Source organism: Hevea brasiliensis, chromosome 4 (assembly GCF_030052815.1).
Source record: "Hevea brasiliensis isolate MT/VB/25A 57/8 chromosome 4, ASM3005281v1, whole genome shotgun sequence".
Lineage (NCBI taxonomy): Eukaryota > Viridiplantae > Streptophyta > Magnoliopsida > Malpighiales > Euphorbiaceae > Hevea > Hevea brasiliensis.
Window position 1 is genome coordinate 1,595,928 of NC_079496.1, and position 14,883 is coordinate 1,610,810.

At 32.9% G+C, this 14,883-nt stretch overlaps 3 protein-coding genes and 1 non-coding gene across 4 annotated transcripts; 2 read left to right on the plus strand and 2 right to left on the minus strand.

The window, feature by feature from the left end:
- Window positions 1-80: 80 nt before the first annotated feature.
- TRNAT-AGU (transfer RNA threonine (anticodon AGU)) lies at window positions 81-154 on the minus strand. The gene has a single exon. It is a non-coding gene; the product is annotated as a tRNA-Thr (tRNA).
- A 272-nt stretch (window positions 155-426) lies between these two features.
- Window positions 427-2,936, plus strand: LOC110633098 (protein DEHYDRATION-INDUCED 19 homolog 4). The gene is made up of 5 exons (XM_021781572.2): window positions 427-750; window positions 911-1,044; window positions 1,529-1,606; window positions 2,020-2,282; window positions 2,611-2,936. The coding sequence occupies exons 1-5, from the start codon at window positions 687-689 to the stop codon at window positions 2,717-2,719; spliced, it is 648 nt and encodes a 215-aa protein (XP_021637264.2). The 5' UTR covers window positions 427-686; the 3' UTR covers window positions 2,720-2,936.
- A 1,051-nt stretch (window positions 2,937-3,987) lies between these two features.
- LOC110633101 (uncharacterized) lies at window positions 3,988-7,751 on the minus strand. Its single transcript, XM_058144936.1, has 5 exons — window positions 7,120-7,751; window positions 6,506-6,717; window positions 5,109-5,394; window positions 4,842-5,019; window positions 3,988-4,730 (listed from the first exon to the last, which is right to left on the minus strand). The coding sequence occupies exons 1-5, from the start codon at window positions 7,411-7,413 to the stop codon at window positions 4,471-4,473; spliced, it is 1,230 nt and encodes a 409-aa protein (XP_058000919.1). The 5' UTR covers window positions 7,414-7,751; the 3' UTR covers window positions 3,988-4,470.
- A 5,276-nt stretch (window positions 7,752-13,027) lies between these two features.
- On the plus strand, window positions 13,028-13,682 carry LOC110633118 (major allergen Pru ar 1-like). The gene is made up of 2 exons (XM_021781598.2): window positions 13,028-13,211; window positions 13,387-13,682. The coding sequence occupies exons 1-2, from the start codon at window positions 13,028-13,030 to the stop codon at window positions 13,680-13,682; spliced, it is 480 nt and encodes a 159-aa protein (XP_021637290.2).
- Window positions 13,683-14,883: the final 1,201 nt, after the last annotated feature.

Below are 14,883 nucleotides of genomic sequence, written 5' to 3' on the forward strand. Positions count from 1 at the left end.
AGTTTTTGAGTTATCAATTGGCAAGGCCTTCTTAAGCAGAACAGGATAAAGCCACTAAGAAGTTAGCACTACCATTTGTATGCTCTCGTTGAGAGTCGAACTCAAGACCTCCCGCTTACTAAACGGGTGCTCTAACCAACTGAGCTACGAGAGCAGATGCGATCGTTGTTATTTTATCGATTAATCAGGGATTCAATGGCTCGCCGCCCAAGTCAAACGATTGACGCGTTGACGTAAAAATCAAATCGAAAAGGCGCTTTAATGACGTGTTCCAATCATATTCACCGGGTGACGTTGTAAAAATTCTTCACATTGTGACAAAAATTCCTGGAGTAGAAGAGGACGGGTGGCAAGATATTTCTGCAATTTAATAAAAATCTAAACCCATTCTTGCAAATAAAGAAATGAGAGAAAGAGAAAGGGGGGGCTGAACACGTACCACGGGTTTGGTGGAGAAGAGTTTCTCTGCTCTCTCTCTCTCTCTCTCTCTCACACACAATTTCCTCGTCGCTTCCTCGCTCTCATTTCATCTATCTTCCATCTTTCTAGGGTTTTTCACCCCTTCTATTTATCATCTTCAGGCCGGCAAGTTAAATAAAATTACATAATAGCCCCTCTGCACCGTTCTACTTGGTCATCAGTACTGCATAACACATATTGTAAAAAGCTTTTGATCGAAGATTTTAATGGCTTCTGATTCGTGGAGCTCTCGCCTATTGACTTCTTCAAGACGCTACTTTTCTCGATCTGGTTCAGTGTCCTTAACTCCTTTTGATTTCCTATAATGCCCCTGTTTTTTTTTTTTTTTTTTTTTTTTTTTTTTTTTTTTTGTAGAAATGGTTGTCTGTTGAATTTTGAGGTTTTTGATTGTCCTTTTTCGGGAATTTATTTGTTGTTTTGTTGTGTTTAGATCTGTACGAGGAAACTGATGTAGACGAGGATTTGAAAGCTGAGTTTTTGTGTCCATTTTGCGCTGAGGATTTCGACGTTGTGGGACTCTATTGTCACATCGACGAGGAGCATCCTGTTGAAGCCAAGAATGGGGTATTAACTCTCTCTCCTTCATTTTAAGTTGTAAAATCTATTCTGGTATCTGATCTTGGTTTGATTTTGTTTTAATTATAGTTCTATTATCAAGTAATTAGAGAATGATCGTATAGAGTATTTGCTTTTAGTTGGTTTTGGTTCTTATGGGTCTTGGATTGTGATTTTTTCACTCTCACTGTGGTACTACTGGCTTCTTGCCACTGCTAGTTAGCAAGAGAGGATTTCTTTGATCAACAGACAACAGGGTTTCTGCCTAATGGGCATAAAGTGTGTAGCGGGTGAGCCTTAAATTTGTGGCTCTCTCTCTCTTCTGGGGAGTTTAACTGCCTTCTAGAGTACAATGCAGTCATTTTGGTCTTAAACTCTTGTCTGGCCATGCGTTTTCAGTGCTTCTTAAACTTAATCATGGTGGTGTTACTACTGGTGATAATATTTAACAACCACTTTGCTAAGCTGTGCTTGTTCAAATTATTTGTTTCAGGTGTGCCCAGTCTGTGCTAAACGGGTGGGAATGGATATTGTTGGCCACATTACTATGCAACATGGCAACTTCTTTAAGATATCCTTTATATCAATTTGGTTTTATTTTTACTTATGGTTTTCAGTTTTGTTGTTGAGTAAGCTACAGGCATGTGTTTTTGTGTTTCAGCTGTTCATTTATTGAGTGACCAATATCGGTTTTGTGAGCAACCGGAAGCCTTGCTTTCTTAGGATTTTTATAATTTGTAAGGTGGAGAATTTTTCTGCACCCACTTTAATATTAATGCCTTCTCTCCTTTTCGTTTGCTTTCTCAGTTATTGCTTTGATTTACAACTTTATTTTTGAAGCAGCCTTTGTTTAGATTCTTTTATTTTGAATCTGGCATATTGATTTATTCTCTGAAGTTGGACATTCTTAAAGCTTCTGTCTTGTGTTTAACTTACTGTCATTTCATTTAAATTGGAGTCTGGTGTTCCTTGACTGAAGATTACGTGCAGCGGAAAAGGAGATTGCGTAAGGGAGGATCTAACTCTGCTTTTTCACTATTGAGGAAAGAGCTGCGAGAAGGAAGTTTACAATCCCTTCTTGGTGGATCTTCCTGCTATGTTTCTTCCTCCAACACAGAACCAGATCCATTGCTTTCATCATTTATATTTAATGCACCTTCTCTGGATGAACCTCTGAATATACAGCCTCTTTCTTCAGTTGAAGCAGGCTCAGTGAAAGGGAGCACGACTGAGGAGTTTCGGGAAAGGTACACCACTGGTGCAATTTTTAATTTCTCAGTTCGTTATTTAGAAGTGTACTAAAGAGCCTGCAACCTCTGTGAATCAATTAAATAGACTTTGTTTAAAATGATAGAATGATGAGTGAATTGCATTGGTTGTGATTAACTATTCCTTCTTATATATTTTGAGAGTTTTTTTTTTTCAGTATTATAGAGAAAGTGAATTATTAGTTATTTATCGGGTCATATTTAATTATTAGTTATTTATCTGGTCATATTTGTTGATATAGTGATCTTAATGGCATTGCTAGGGGAACAATTTATTTGGTTTCTAACATGAATTTAATACTGACAGAAAAGTCGAACATTCACCGCTGTCAGACAAGGACCAAGAGGAGAAATCTCAGAGGTGCGAGTTTGTGCAGGGTCTGTTGCTGTCTGCCATTCTTGATGATGAGGTATGAGTGTTTTTTTGTTTTGGTGGTGGGGGGTGGGGTGGGGGGGTTATATGTAGTGGGACTTGTTAATATAAATGATAAGGACTGGGAGCATAGTGAAGGGGAAGGATGTAAGATGTTGCATTTATAAAATGATAATTAGCTAGGTCAGATGAACTTTGTATTATCGCTGTATTTAGAGCTTATGCGCATAATGGAAAATATGGAAGAACTTATCTGATCATCTCTACTCTCCTATGCTATATCTGCTCATTTGCACCTTAATTTTTGGAGTAGTTAATGTTTAGATGTCGCGTATCGCTTTTGTTTGTGTCCAAGTGAAGTGAAAATTGTTTGGTCAGAATGAGTGTCCGTTGAAAATCAAATTTTTTGGGTAGAATGAGACAAGAATTTAAACTCAAATTGATCCTAAACAATTCTAGGTCTACCGTCCGATTGAGGAAATGGGATTTGGAATTGAGGAGTGAAGGTTTAAAAAAACATTTTTTGAAAGTTTTATTTAAATATTTTAGAAAATAATTATTTTGAAAATTTAAAGATTAAAAATATTAATTTCAGTTTCGAATTAAATTTTAATATTTTTAATTAATAATAATTTTTAACAGCAATTTCAATTCCAATATAAAATTTTCAAAACTCCGAGTGCTGTTAATAGCTGTTTAAAACCATAATCAAATAATGCTATTTTATGCGGCGAAGTTACGCGAAATATAACATGAAAATAGGTCTTATTATCTGATGACACTCCCTTATCTCATTAATCACTAATCAAGCAGCCTTTAATAAATTACAAAAAGTAATAAATCCTTCGAAATCTTTGAAGTCCATTGTTTGGAGAAAAGCAAAACATGGGTCGTGTTTCAATTGCATGGACATATATGCAAGGTATTTCACGTTGAAAATGAAGGGTTTTTATTTTTTTTTAGCAGAGTTGATTAATGCCCAATCGAAAAATATTTAATTACTTTAAAATTATTATTCAAATATATTAAAAATAATCTTTCAATAATATATTTGAAGTAATATTTTTCATTCCAAAAGCAATGCAAAACATATTTATAAAATGATTGATTTCAATTGATAATAAGATCATTTTTTTTTTTTCAAAAAAAAGGATCAATTATTTCACCCTATAATTCGAAACTCAAGCCATTAGTTTGAGAATGGAATCTCAATCCCTTGCGAAACCTATACTAGAAAGCATTTTCTACATGAAAATTGCAGCAACCCGCGAGATGTGAAAGTATACTCAACAAAAAGATTTTACAAGGGAGTTATAGAAGCACGAGAAGTAAATACCATTTTATTATAAAAATTAGAAACTGTTAGTACAAGTATGCAGCATATGCTACGACAACACATATATTTACAAGAGTCACTAATTTTTTTCATCATCATCTGACAACCTTATTCGAAAGTTGTAGCAACTATAGTTCTTAATCTCAGGCCACTACGTAAAACTGTCCACAAGATCAAAAAACCATAATGATTATCAATCACAAAGCCTTTTCAAATATCTCTGAATATGTAAAGCCTCGCATTAAAGCCAACACTAATTTCATTCCTGGGCTGTTCAGTAAAGGGACAAGGTTTTGTAGCCAACTTTAACTTTAGGCTGGGAATCCTGATCATACACCTCTCCATATAGTTATAAAACATAGGGGAACATTAAGAAATAAGGTTTCTCTTTCAGGATTGAAGGTCCCAATATGCATCCCTTCATTTCAGGTTTATAGCTCACTCATATAACTCCCCAGTCATCTCCAGTTTGAGTTGTGCGAGAAAAAGAACGCAAAATCAGGATGATTTACTTGCTTTTGCTTAAGCCAGTTGTCAGCAGCCCGTAACAGGGAATTGACCTTTTGACATTCATAAGCTCCATTCGGGTTCCAAAAAGAAACTTTAAACTTGTAGGAAGCCAGACCAAATGTATGCAAAGGTAGCTTGAATGACATATCAGCACAGGGAACCCCCCTAACACTAGAACCATGAAGGTGCAACTCATCGGCATTCTGATCTGTACCAAACAAACACATCAAATCCATGAGACTGCAGGCAGAAATAAGCAGTTCACAACCATCACATGCACAGAGAGAGAGAGAAAGAGAGAATGAAGGGAGAGCTGTACTCTGAAAGAGTGTTGATAAAGAATGGAAGGTTAAAAAGCAGGCATCCAGATTCTGTAGCGTAGGACCCATGGGGATCCTATATATGGGATACCAAGCAACAGAAATCCAACTTGAAGGTGACAGATCACAGCTCCTATATGTCTCCAGTTCTGGAAACTGAGATGCGAGAACTGAGATCTGCATGATGAAAAGTTACAAATGTTAGTCATGATGAAGTAGAAACCGTGATAAAAGCATGTTAAATATAACAAAGAGTATGAACTTGCCTTGTCAGCCAATGGTTGACGAGTAAATGGTGAAGCGTGCTCCATGTATTGAAAAACAAGATGACCTGAAGGTTTGGAAATCTCACATTCATCACTTGATGAACCTCTGAAAGGTTTATTTCTCAGTGAGAGTCTATTCAAACTCTTAATATTTGCATCTATCACGTTTTGCTGGGTCCAATTCCACTGAACAGCATTCTTTACTCCTCTATCTGCTCCGTAGTCACTGCTACCCTCACTACTGGTTTCCTTGGATGACTCAGCATCACTATCTTCACCAGGCCTCCTGTCAAAAAGTAGAAGCAATAACAATGCATGCATCAAGCACATTTATAACAATATTATGTTCACAACTGAAGGAATGTTAAACATCAGACTTGCATTTCAAATTATCATTTCTTACAGCAGAAAGGACAAATCAACTATTTGTATTGCATAAACAATGAAATATCTCAAGAAACCTAGGAGGCGATATCAATTTCCAAGAAACGAAAAAAAGCAGAGAAGATGGCAGACATTTTGAAGAAAATTACATAATCCTACTGTTGATTTAGTATATCCACAAGAATGATTCCAATAATTTGGGCTTGATTTAAGTGGAGACACAAAGAAGCGTATAGCTCTGAAATGCACATTGATGAAAGCATCCCATCATGCCATGGTAAGATCCAAAGTAACACAGTTTGCTTCAAGCTTCTATTTGATGGAATGCTTATTTACTTAAATCATTTAACTGTGTAAGATGTCGCCTGTAACTACTGAAAGGCAGGTGAAACAGTTAATCAAAGGCAAAACATCCCTTCATCATCATAGCATTTCAAACTTAAACTCAAGTTTACATATGACTGAGCCAAATTTGTGGTTTTTCAAAAACACTCAAGGAAAAGAAAATATTCAGAGACACTCTAAATTTAAATTAGACATGTAGAAATGTATTATACACACCTTTGACACATCTCGTTAATCAGAATGTTTCCTTAACATTATAGATAAAAGAAGTTGCCACATAATGACATATGCATCTGCATCTGAAGAAGCAACTTTAAGCAACTATAATACAACCGAAACGCAAATACTTGCTACAAGAGTTATTAACTTTTCACTGCTCCATTGCCAAGTCAATTAAGCCCTCAAACCCACCATGTCTCTAGAGCAATAATATCAACCATTCAAACCATATTACAACAGAAAGAACACTGGAATATTAATCAATTATCCAAATGCTTAGAGCAAGCAATTCAGATGCAAGAGTAAGAAAAGGCACAAATACTATAAGTTCGCACGAACACACCGAATTCACATCAATCAATCAACAAACGTTACAAAGGGTCAATAGAAATAGACACACCAACAAACAAGAACGAGATGGAGTAAGAATGAAGACAAGGGTGGCTCACCTTAGCCTTGGAGAGGGTCTTGATGGGTCTATATACAGCTGAATGCCAGACAAGTAGGGAACATAGTACTGCATAACAGTTTCACTTCCATTTAACAGCAAGGGAACACCCGCACCATAGGCACTCCACTCTTTAAAAGATTCCCATAGATCACCCAGTATAAAGTATGGGTGGTACTCTGCTTCACGAGTTCTCCATCCCCGGATGCTTGTCTAAAAGCCACCAAATTAGACTATATAAGCCACATTTATTGTCAAATAAATAACAAACAGAACATTCTGTTCTTTATGAGTGTTAAACAAGAGGTATCCAATCAATGTGCTAGTGACTGCCAAAGGAGCAATTACAGATCAAGCCCTAACTGATGAAACGCAACAAATTGACAAATTTAATATTTCTAATAGGCATTTCTCAAGTCATTCCTGATAGGGCGCAGTAAGAATCAGCAAAGAACCTAATTTCAAACCATAATTTCATAATGCAAGACCATCATAGCACAACTATCCGAGGAGTTCAAAATCAGGTATCAAAATCCAAAACCCACATCAAAATCAGAAATTCATTTCCATATCTTCAAAAAACACATGATACGAAAATTTCTAATTATAGATTACCTTTGGGAAATATTGGGCAGGAACCACAGGAGTAGTGTACTTCAAGAACCGATCTAAATTCGTGGAATTACACTCGCCCTCAACCCGGCCCGAAACCGAACAATAACAATTTGACGTGAACGACGACGAAGACACTGAGCCACATTGATCGGAATCCGTTCTCTTCTCGCTCTCCACCGTACAATTCTTGGAAATCGACGACCCCTGCTGCTGCTGCTTTCGCATAGCCGGAGAAACATAGAATCGGTTCTCACCGCGAGCTCGGGCAATCGAAACCCCACCGGACCCTGACATTGTACGAACCCCACGAAGAATCCAACAAAGGCGATGTCGTTAAGGAAGAAATTGGATGCGATGTTTTCACTTATCAGTTGGTGATGTGTTTAGGAAACAGATGGGTTAGAAATATACAAAATCACTATGTTCTCTCTATGTGGGTATATCTGAATAGGGCAAGAAGAGTGTGCATGTGAAAAAGGGTAAGTGTGACAGGTGTAGTGCTTCCTTCAGCAAGAAGAAGCTGAGATTTTTTTAGCTCGGTGGGTGTCACTGTGAAATTGGGCTAGAAAGGACAGGTGAGGAGAAGAATCCAGAAAGTGTTTTTTTTTTTTTTTTTTTTTTTGAAATATATGGTGGCTGTTGAGAAGAAGTCCATAATTTATATTTTTCATTTTTGTGTGATTTTGGCCTTCTTCAACAACGGCTTTAGTGTTGTTATCATTTATTTTAATAATTATTTATTCTAATAATTATCACTTATTTTAATAATTATTTATTCTAATAATTATTTATTCTAATAATTATTTAAGTATTAATATTGATAGTTAATTGGATAGTTATAATAATTTATTTATTATTATTATTATAATATTTAATAATTAATAATTAACGAACAATTAATTAATATCTTTCAAAATTTTTATTTTATAAATTTTTTTAAATTCTTAATATCGTTCTCTCTCGTAGATTTTACTAGTCCAACCCGATTCTAATATAATTTTGAATTGAAATCACTCTAAAAAATTTAATCAAAATCAATAAATTTAATTTATAATTAAAAATATTTTGATTATAATTAATATAGATTCAATTTAAAGAATTTTTATTTTTATTTTGATTATATTTATTTTAACATATAATTCTAAAAATAAGTAATCTATTTTTAACCTTTAAATTGAATAATTTATGTGCATTAACTTTAAGGAGTGCTTCATATTAGTCTCTTATCTTTAATTTATTATAAAAAAATTCTTAAACTTTAGTCAAAAGTTCCCTTTACTAGCTTTACCTATTGTAATAGGCTTAGAATTTACTAAATTAAAATTAGCTAAATACCCTCCTCTTAATAACCCTTATTTTTTATTTTTTAATTTATATATAATTATTTATTTTTAGAAATATTTTTATTTCATTTACTAATTTGAAAAGTTAATAATAATATTTAAAATTTGAATTTTTTATATAAAATATAAAAATACCATTAGAAATTTAATATATACATAAAATATTGAAAGTTTAATTTTAAAAATTAAAATTTAATTAAATAAATTTATTTGTACTAATAATTATTTAATTAAATTTATATATTTTTTTTTCTGTTTAATGTAAGTGTAATACAATGGAAAAAAACAAAAATCTAGATGGTTGAGTTTACGGTTCATGACTCGACCCACTGGGTTTTCTCTCATTAGAGCTTTTATATTCGTGTTTTCAATGGCTTTAGGTTCATATGGGGACGGGCTAATAGATAAAGGTTGACCCTGACTCAATCATGGTATGTGATGATTAGATAGAGAAGCTTGCAACTTCTCACTTCTCTCTCCTAGGGAAAAAATGGCAGTCTTATTGTTACCTTCTACCGTTGATGAAGTCTTTCAGGTCATTGACGTGAATTGAGATGGACGGGAGGTCATGTTAGAGCTCAACTGGTCGACAATGAGAAGTGATTGGATCAAATTTTTCTCAAAATTTATAATAATAATAATAATAATAATAATAATAATAATAATAATAATAAATAAATGTAAATTAACAAAATTCAAGTTATTATAATTAATTATATACACTAAAAAATAAAGAGAACGAGAGGGATGTTAGGAGGAGAGTGTTTAGGTAGTTTTAACTTTTAGTAAATCATTTATTTGTTATATTAGGTAAAATAGGTAAAAAAAGGACTTTTATGATATTAAAGCTAATAGGTAAAAAAAGATTTTTACAACCACACCAATCAACATAAGCCAAGTATCAGTACCTCCTCCTCAAGCTTCCTTGTCCTCAAGGAAGAAAATTTAAAGCAAGCTCGCCAAGGAATCCCTACTAATTGAACTAGATTCTTACAAGGCACAATTTTACTTCAACTTGCATTTGATCCTACTCAAATACCCAATTGAATCTCCACTGAACGTTGGTTTCATCTTGCACTTAAGCTTCTCATCATTGATCAATTTCTTTCTCCCTTCATCATTTAACACAGAAAATCCAACATTAGTAGTCTTCAACATGGCTCCCTCATCCTTGCCATTGCTTGAGATCATGGTGCATCACATTTGCATTTTTTTGTCAACTTCCTTGCTTGCGAGTTTTTTAAAAACAATTTTATCCAAATTAAATACTTGATTGAAAGAATCCAAGGACACCATCCTCTCACATATATGTTTTACAAACTTAAATGCACTCTTATTTATAATTCCAACAAAAAGATCTTTGTCCATTATCCTATCAAGATCTTTATCATCTTCAGCAATTCCAAGATCAATAACCTTGCATTGTTATTGTATTCTGTCTACATGTAACATAGCACGATTGGATTCCCTAATCTGGCTGCTACTTAGACTAGCAATTATCGGCTTCACAAGTTCAGCTCTAGATTTTAGTACTATGAAATATTTCTCAATGTCACATCCTTGTTTTGATTCAAATGAACCATCTTCAACTATTTCTATATCCTCAACCTGAACAGCCGCATTAGCACCAACATCCATAATTCCTTCCTCATCACTTTCTTTTACATCATCAAGGCTTACTTGAATTTGTTATTTCTCTTCGCAGGGCCATGAGAAATCTTCAATAATATCATCATTCTTCCCACTTTCTTCACTGAATTCAAAATCTTCAGTGACGTCCTCATCTTCAATATCATTTTCAACATCATTTATAATTGTAACTCACATTGGTTCTCTATCACAACTATGATCCACTGTATACCTTTCTTCACACCAAAGACAAAGACCTTGCTCCCTTCTTTTATTTAATTTTGAGAGAGTTTTTGTGATTGAGAGATGAACATTGGTTTTTGATTGCCAAAGATTTGTTTTTCCAGCTTGGCCTTCATCAATCTTTCCTCCTTGAATTGGTAATCCCAATTTACCTCCATTACTCCCATTCTCAGAACCCTGAAATTGTGTTTCTTCTTGAGCCGACTTCTTAGAAATTTCTATTTTTTTTTTCCCATGTTTCTATAATTTCAAGCATACCTTCAATAATCTTTTCTAGTTCCATGGTTTGTTGCTGGTACTTTATGGAAACCAAAGAAATTGAAGAAAGAAAATAGAAAAGAGAAAAAGAAAATATTGAAGAAGGATCAAGAATAGAGAAGAATTTTAAGAAATTGAAACCCTTTCAAAAAGCAAGTTTCTTAAAATACTGGAAAGGAGAAATTAAATAATAGAGTAGAATAAGGAACCAAAAAGCACCGTAAGAAGGAAGAATTTGATTCAAGATCTCAAGAAAGGAAGAAGAATTTGAGAAGAATTAGGGAGAAATTAAGAAGAAATTGAGTAGAATCAGATGAAGAATTTGAGAAGAATTAGGGAGAAATTGAGAAGAAATTGAGTAGAATCAGATGAGAAAGAAATAATAGGGAGAATGAGAATAAAAGACAAAGGAAAAAAAGATGAGAACCTGTAATTCCACCATGGCCAAGAATCAACCAGCTCTGATACCATTGATGCAACTTAAGAAGATTTTAGCAAGACGAAATATAGAAAAAGAGAAGAAGAGAAAGAAGATTAAAGAATCAGAGAGACTTAAGAAAGAGAACAGTTACTGTTCAATCACAACACACATATTACACAAGTTTCAATCTCTTTTATAGAGCCTAAAATCAGCTCTGTGCTCTCCCTAACTATTCAGCAGTTTACAACCTCACCAATCAACATTAGACACGTATCAGAATGTTGAGTCTTTAATTTTACATATGCAGGTAGTGAATTCAAGTATATGAAGCACAAATTGGATGCGATCGATAAAGAGAACTTCACATTCAGCCACACTGTGTTTGATGGCGATATGTTGATGAATGTGATTGAAAAAATCACTTACGATATCAAGTACAAGTAAGCAATCTCCTGGTGGAGGATCGATATGCAAGGAGAGCAGCAACTACTATACCATTGGTGATTATGAGCTTAACATAGAACAACTTAAGGCTGCCAACGAGCAACGCCTGGGATTGTTCAAGGCTTTTGAAGCCTACATCTTGGCAAATCCTGATACGTTCTAAAGGTCCCAACGCATAATCTCTCATGTCTGCCTAAACCGCATTTGGTTTGCTAATAAGAGCTTGCAGTTGTATGTGTCAAGAAAAGTGAAAGTTGTACCCTTTTTATTTCAATAAATGAAAATGAGTAATTGTATTTCCAATAAATTCTAAATGGTATATAATACTCAAAAATTAAATAAACAAATTATTTTTTTTTATAAAAATTGATATTTTAATCTGAAGCAATCTATAATTTATGAATTGATTCGTATTTGATCTAAAATTTTCTTATAATGAATTCGAATAAACCTACAATCCAATTTGAGATAGTCAGCAATCGAATGAAATAATCTGAATCTATCATATTCAATCCATTTGTTACCTCTAGTTTAATGATTTTAACACACGATTAACTTATAGAAAAAAAGTTGGCAGGCTAATCAATAATTCCCAGTGAAATCTCCTAAACCCTTTAAGATACAACTGCTTGGTTTTTTTAACCTATTTGAGACTTAATTTTACATTTTATAATCATTATATAGATCTACTATTAAATTGATTTGAATGAGTGCAGAAAAATGAGTAGATCGAGTTTAAAATCCGTAAAGTGTAAAATGAGTTTACTTGGGTTTGGATCAATCATTGTTAAAAAGTTAGAACTAGCTTTTTACTCTTATAAAGTCCTTTAAATTTTTTATAATCTTGAAATCTAAGTCTCTTGATAAAATCTTTATAATTTGAATATGCTATTTTTTGTTTTCATTAAACATGTGCTAATACAACATAAATATTAATATTATTTGCATTTTTTTCACTCAATTTTAATTATTTCCCTCTATGAAAAATTTTTATCCATAATAAAATGATTAAATGTCATTTTGGTATTATTATAATAGTTTCACTTGTTCTTATCGACGTATATTTACAATATCAATTGACTAGATAAATTTATATTTGTTAGATATAAAAATAGAAGAGGTACTCAATAGGTCAAAACAAAAATTTCCAATGCCATCAGAATTTTCAATGAAAATATAAGGGCAATTTAAGTATTTGGCCAGCTTGATATCATTAGTTTAATTTACATGCTCACTAGAAGTTCTCATCAAGTTTTAATCATGTAAATACTAGTCAATTTTTTATTAATTACTTCCAAACAATAGGTGGCAACCTTGATCCAAAAGTTTGTTTCTTCAGAGCAGAATAGATATGGACGCCATAAAGAATATCTATTGGGTATCATCAGCTGGAAATCCTACCAAAAGAAAAACAAAAATTACTGGAGAGAGAGAAAGAGAGAGAGACAAATGAAAAAGTGTATAAATATCAGCCTTAGTAACCCACATATCTTCATCTCAGGAACAACCACAAATTGCAACCAAATCCTAATCAATTTTCCTTTAATCATTTTCAAACTCCTAAGGTAGCATGGGTGTTGTTTCTTACGAATTGGTTGTCAACTCCCCCATCCCTCCGGCTAAGCTATACAAGGCGTTGGTCCTTGATTCTGACATTCTCCTACCAAAGATTATGCCTCAGGCCATTAAGAGTGTTGAAATCCTTGAAGGAGATGGAGGACCTGGAACCATAAAAAAAGTTACTTTTGGAGAAGGTATGATTGTTGATTTATCCAACTTGCTTTCCTTTTAGCGCCAATTGCCAAATTCCAGTTATATTAATAGTAATCATTCTGAATAACAAGGTATAGTTTAGTGGTATAAGAGCAGTTTTAAGAACTACAAGGTCTCAAATTTAAATTGTAATGAATTTTGAGTCTTTACGTGCAGGTAGCCAATTTAAGTACTCGAAGCATAAGATCGAAGCCATAGACAAAGAGAACTTAAAATTCAGCCATAGCGTGATTGAAGGTGACATGCTGATGAATGTGATTGAAAAAATCACTTACGAGATCAAGTTCGAGCAATCCTCTGATGGAGGATGCATCTGCAAGGAAAGCAGCAGCTACTATACCATTGGTGACTTTGAGCTTAACAAAGACCAACTTAAGGCTGGCAAAGAGAAGGCCTTAGGAATGTTCAAGGCTGTTGAAGCCTACCTTTTGGCTAATCCCGATGCCTATTAAAATTGCCACCATGCACTATGATTATTAGTCTGCTGAAATAATAATCTCTTACATATGCTTGTAAGCAAAAAACTGCATTTGGTTTGCTAATAAAAGTTTGCTGTTTTACTTGTCAAGAGTCAAGAAGTTATTTTCTATATCGCAAAGAAAAATAAATGCTGTACCCTTTTTTCCCTTCAATCAATGATCAAAGATTTTTGTTTCTGAGAATATAAATGAACAAAGATTTATCATATGATGACGTTATATTACTTGCTGTTTTCTTATTTTAATAATTTGATCATTCTTTGTAATGTTGATGAAATTAAGAAATAGGAATAATTTTTTATAGAATTTTTCATAATTTATAAGATTTTACTCCTTTTATAATCCCAGCAATTAATTTCATTTAATGACTTTCATAAATCGTTGGAAATTGATTTTCATAAAGCTCTGGTATTACTTTTCTATAAAAAAATATATGATGTTGCTAAATTTGAACTCGAAATTTCACGGCATTAGAAATAATTCTCGGAGTGAGGCGAGGCTTGGAGGCTTGATACGTCCCTGCTGCATTATCAACAACTAGAAAGAGATTTTCCATGGAATTTGGGGTGGGAATGGGTCCATACGAGGGCGGATTAAATTTTTACTATCTATGGATATTAGAAGGTAAAGAAAAAAAATTAAAATTTATTCCATCTATTTTAAAATAAATTAATTATTTAGCCTTTTTTATTTTGAATGATTTATTATTTGATTTCTATATTTTTGCTTAGTCCACTCTTTTAATTAGTCAATCTGTCTATTTTAAATTTTAACTTTTTGTTATTCATGTATTTAAAAAAGAAAGAAATTATTATTATGGGACTAAATAATTCAATACTTAGAAATTAAAAGGGTTATATAATTATGTTTTTAAAATTATAGAAAAAAATAAAACTCAAATTAACATCTAAAATAATTAAATGGATTAAAAAAGTAAAAGAAACAGAAAAAACATAAGCTGACTAATACATTTTTTGAGTAACGATTTATATTTAACAAAAATTAATACATTTTTTCAAAATAAGATGACCAAGTAGTTAGTTTTATTAAAATGGAATGATTGAATAATAATTTTCTCTAAGATGAATAAATTTCTTTGCTAGTACATAATAAATTCATATATTTTACTTTTTTGACAGGTAAAAAATCAGAAGAAAAATCCTTAAAATAATAT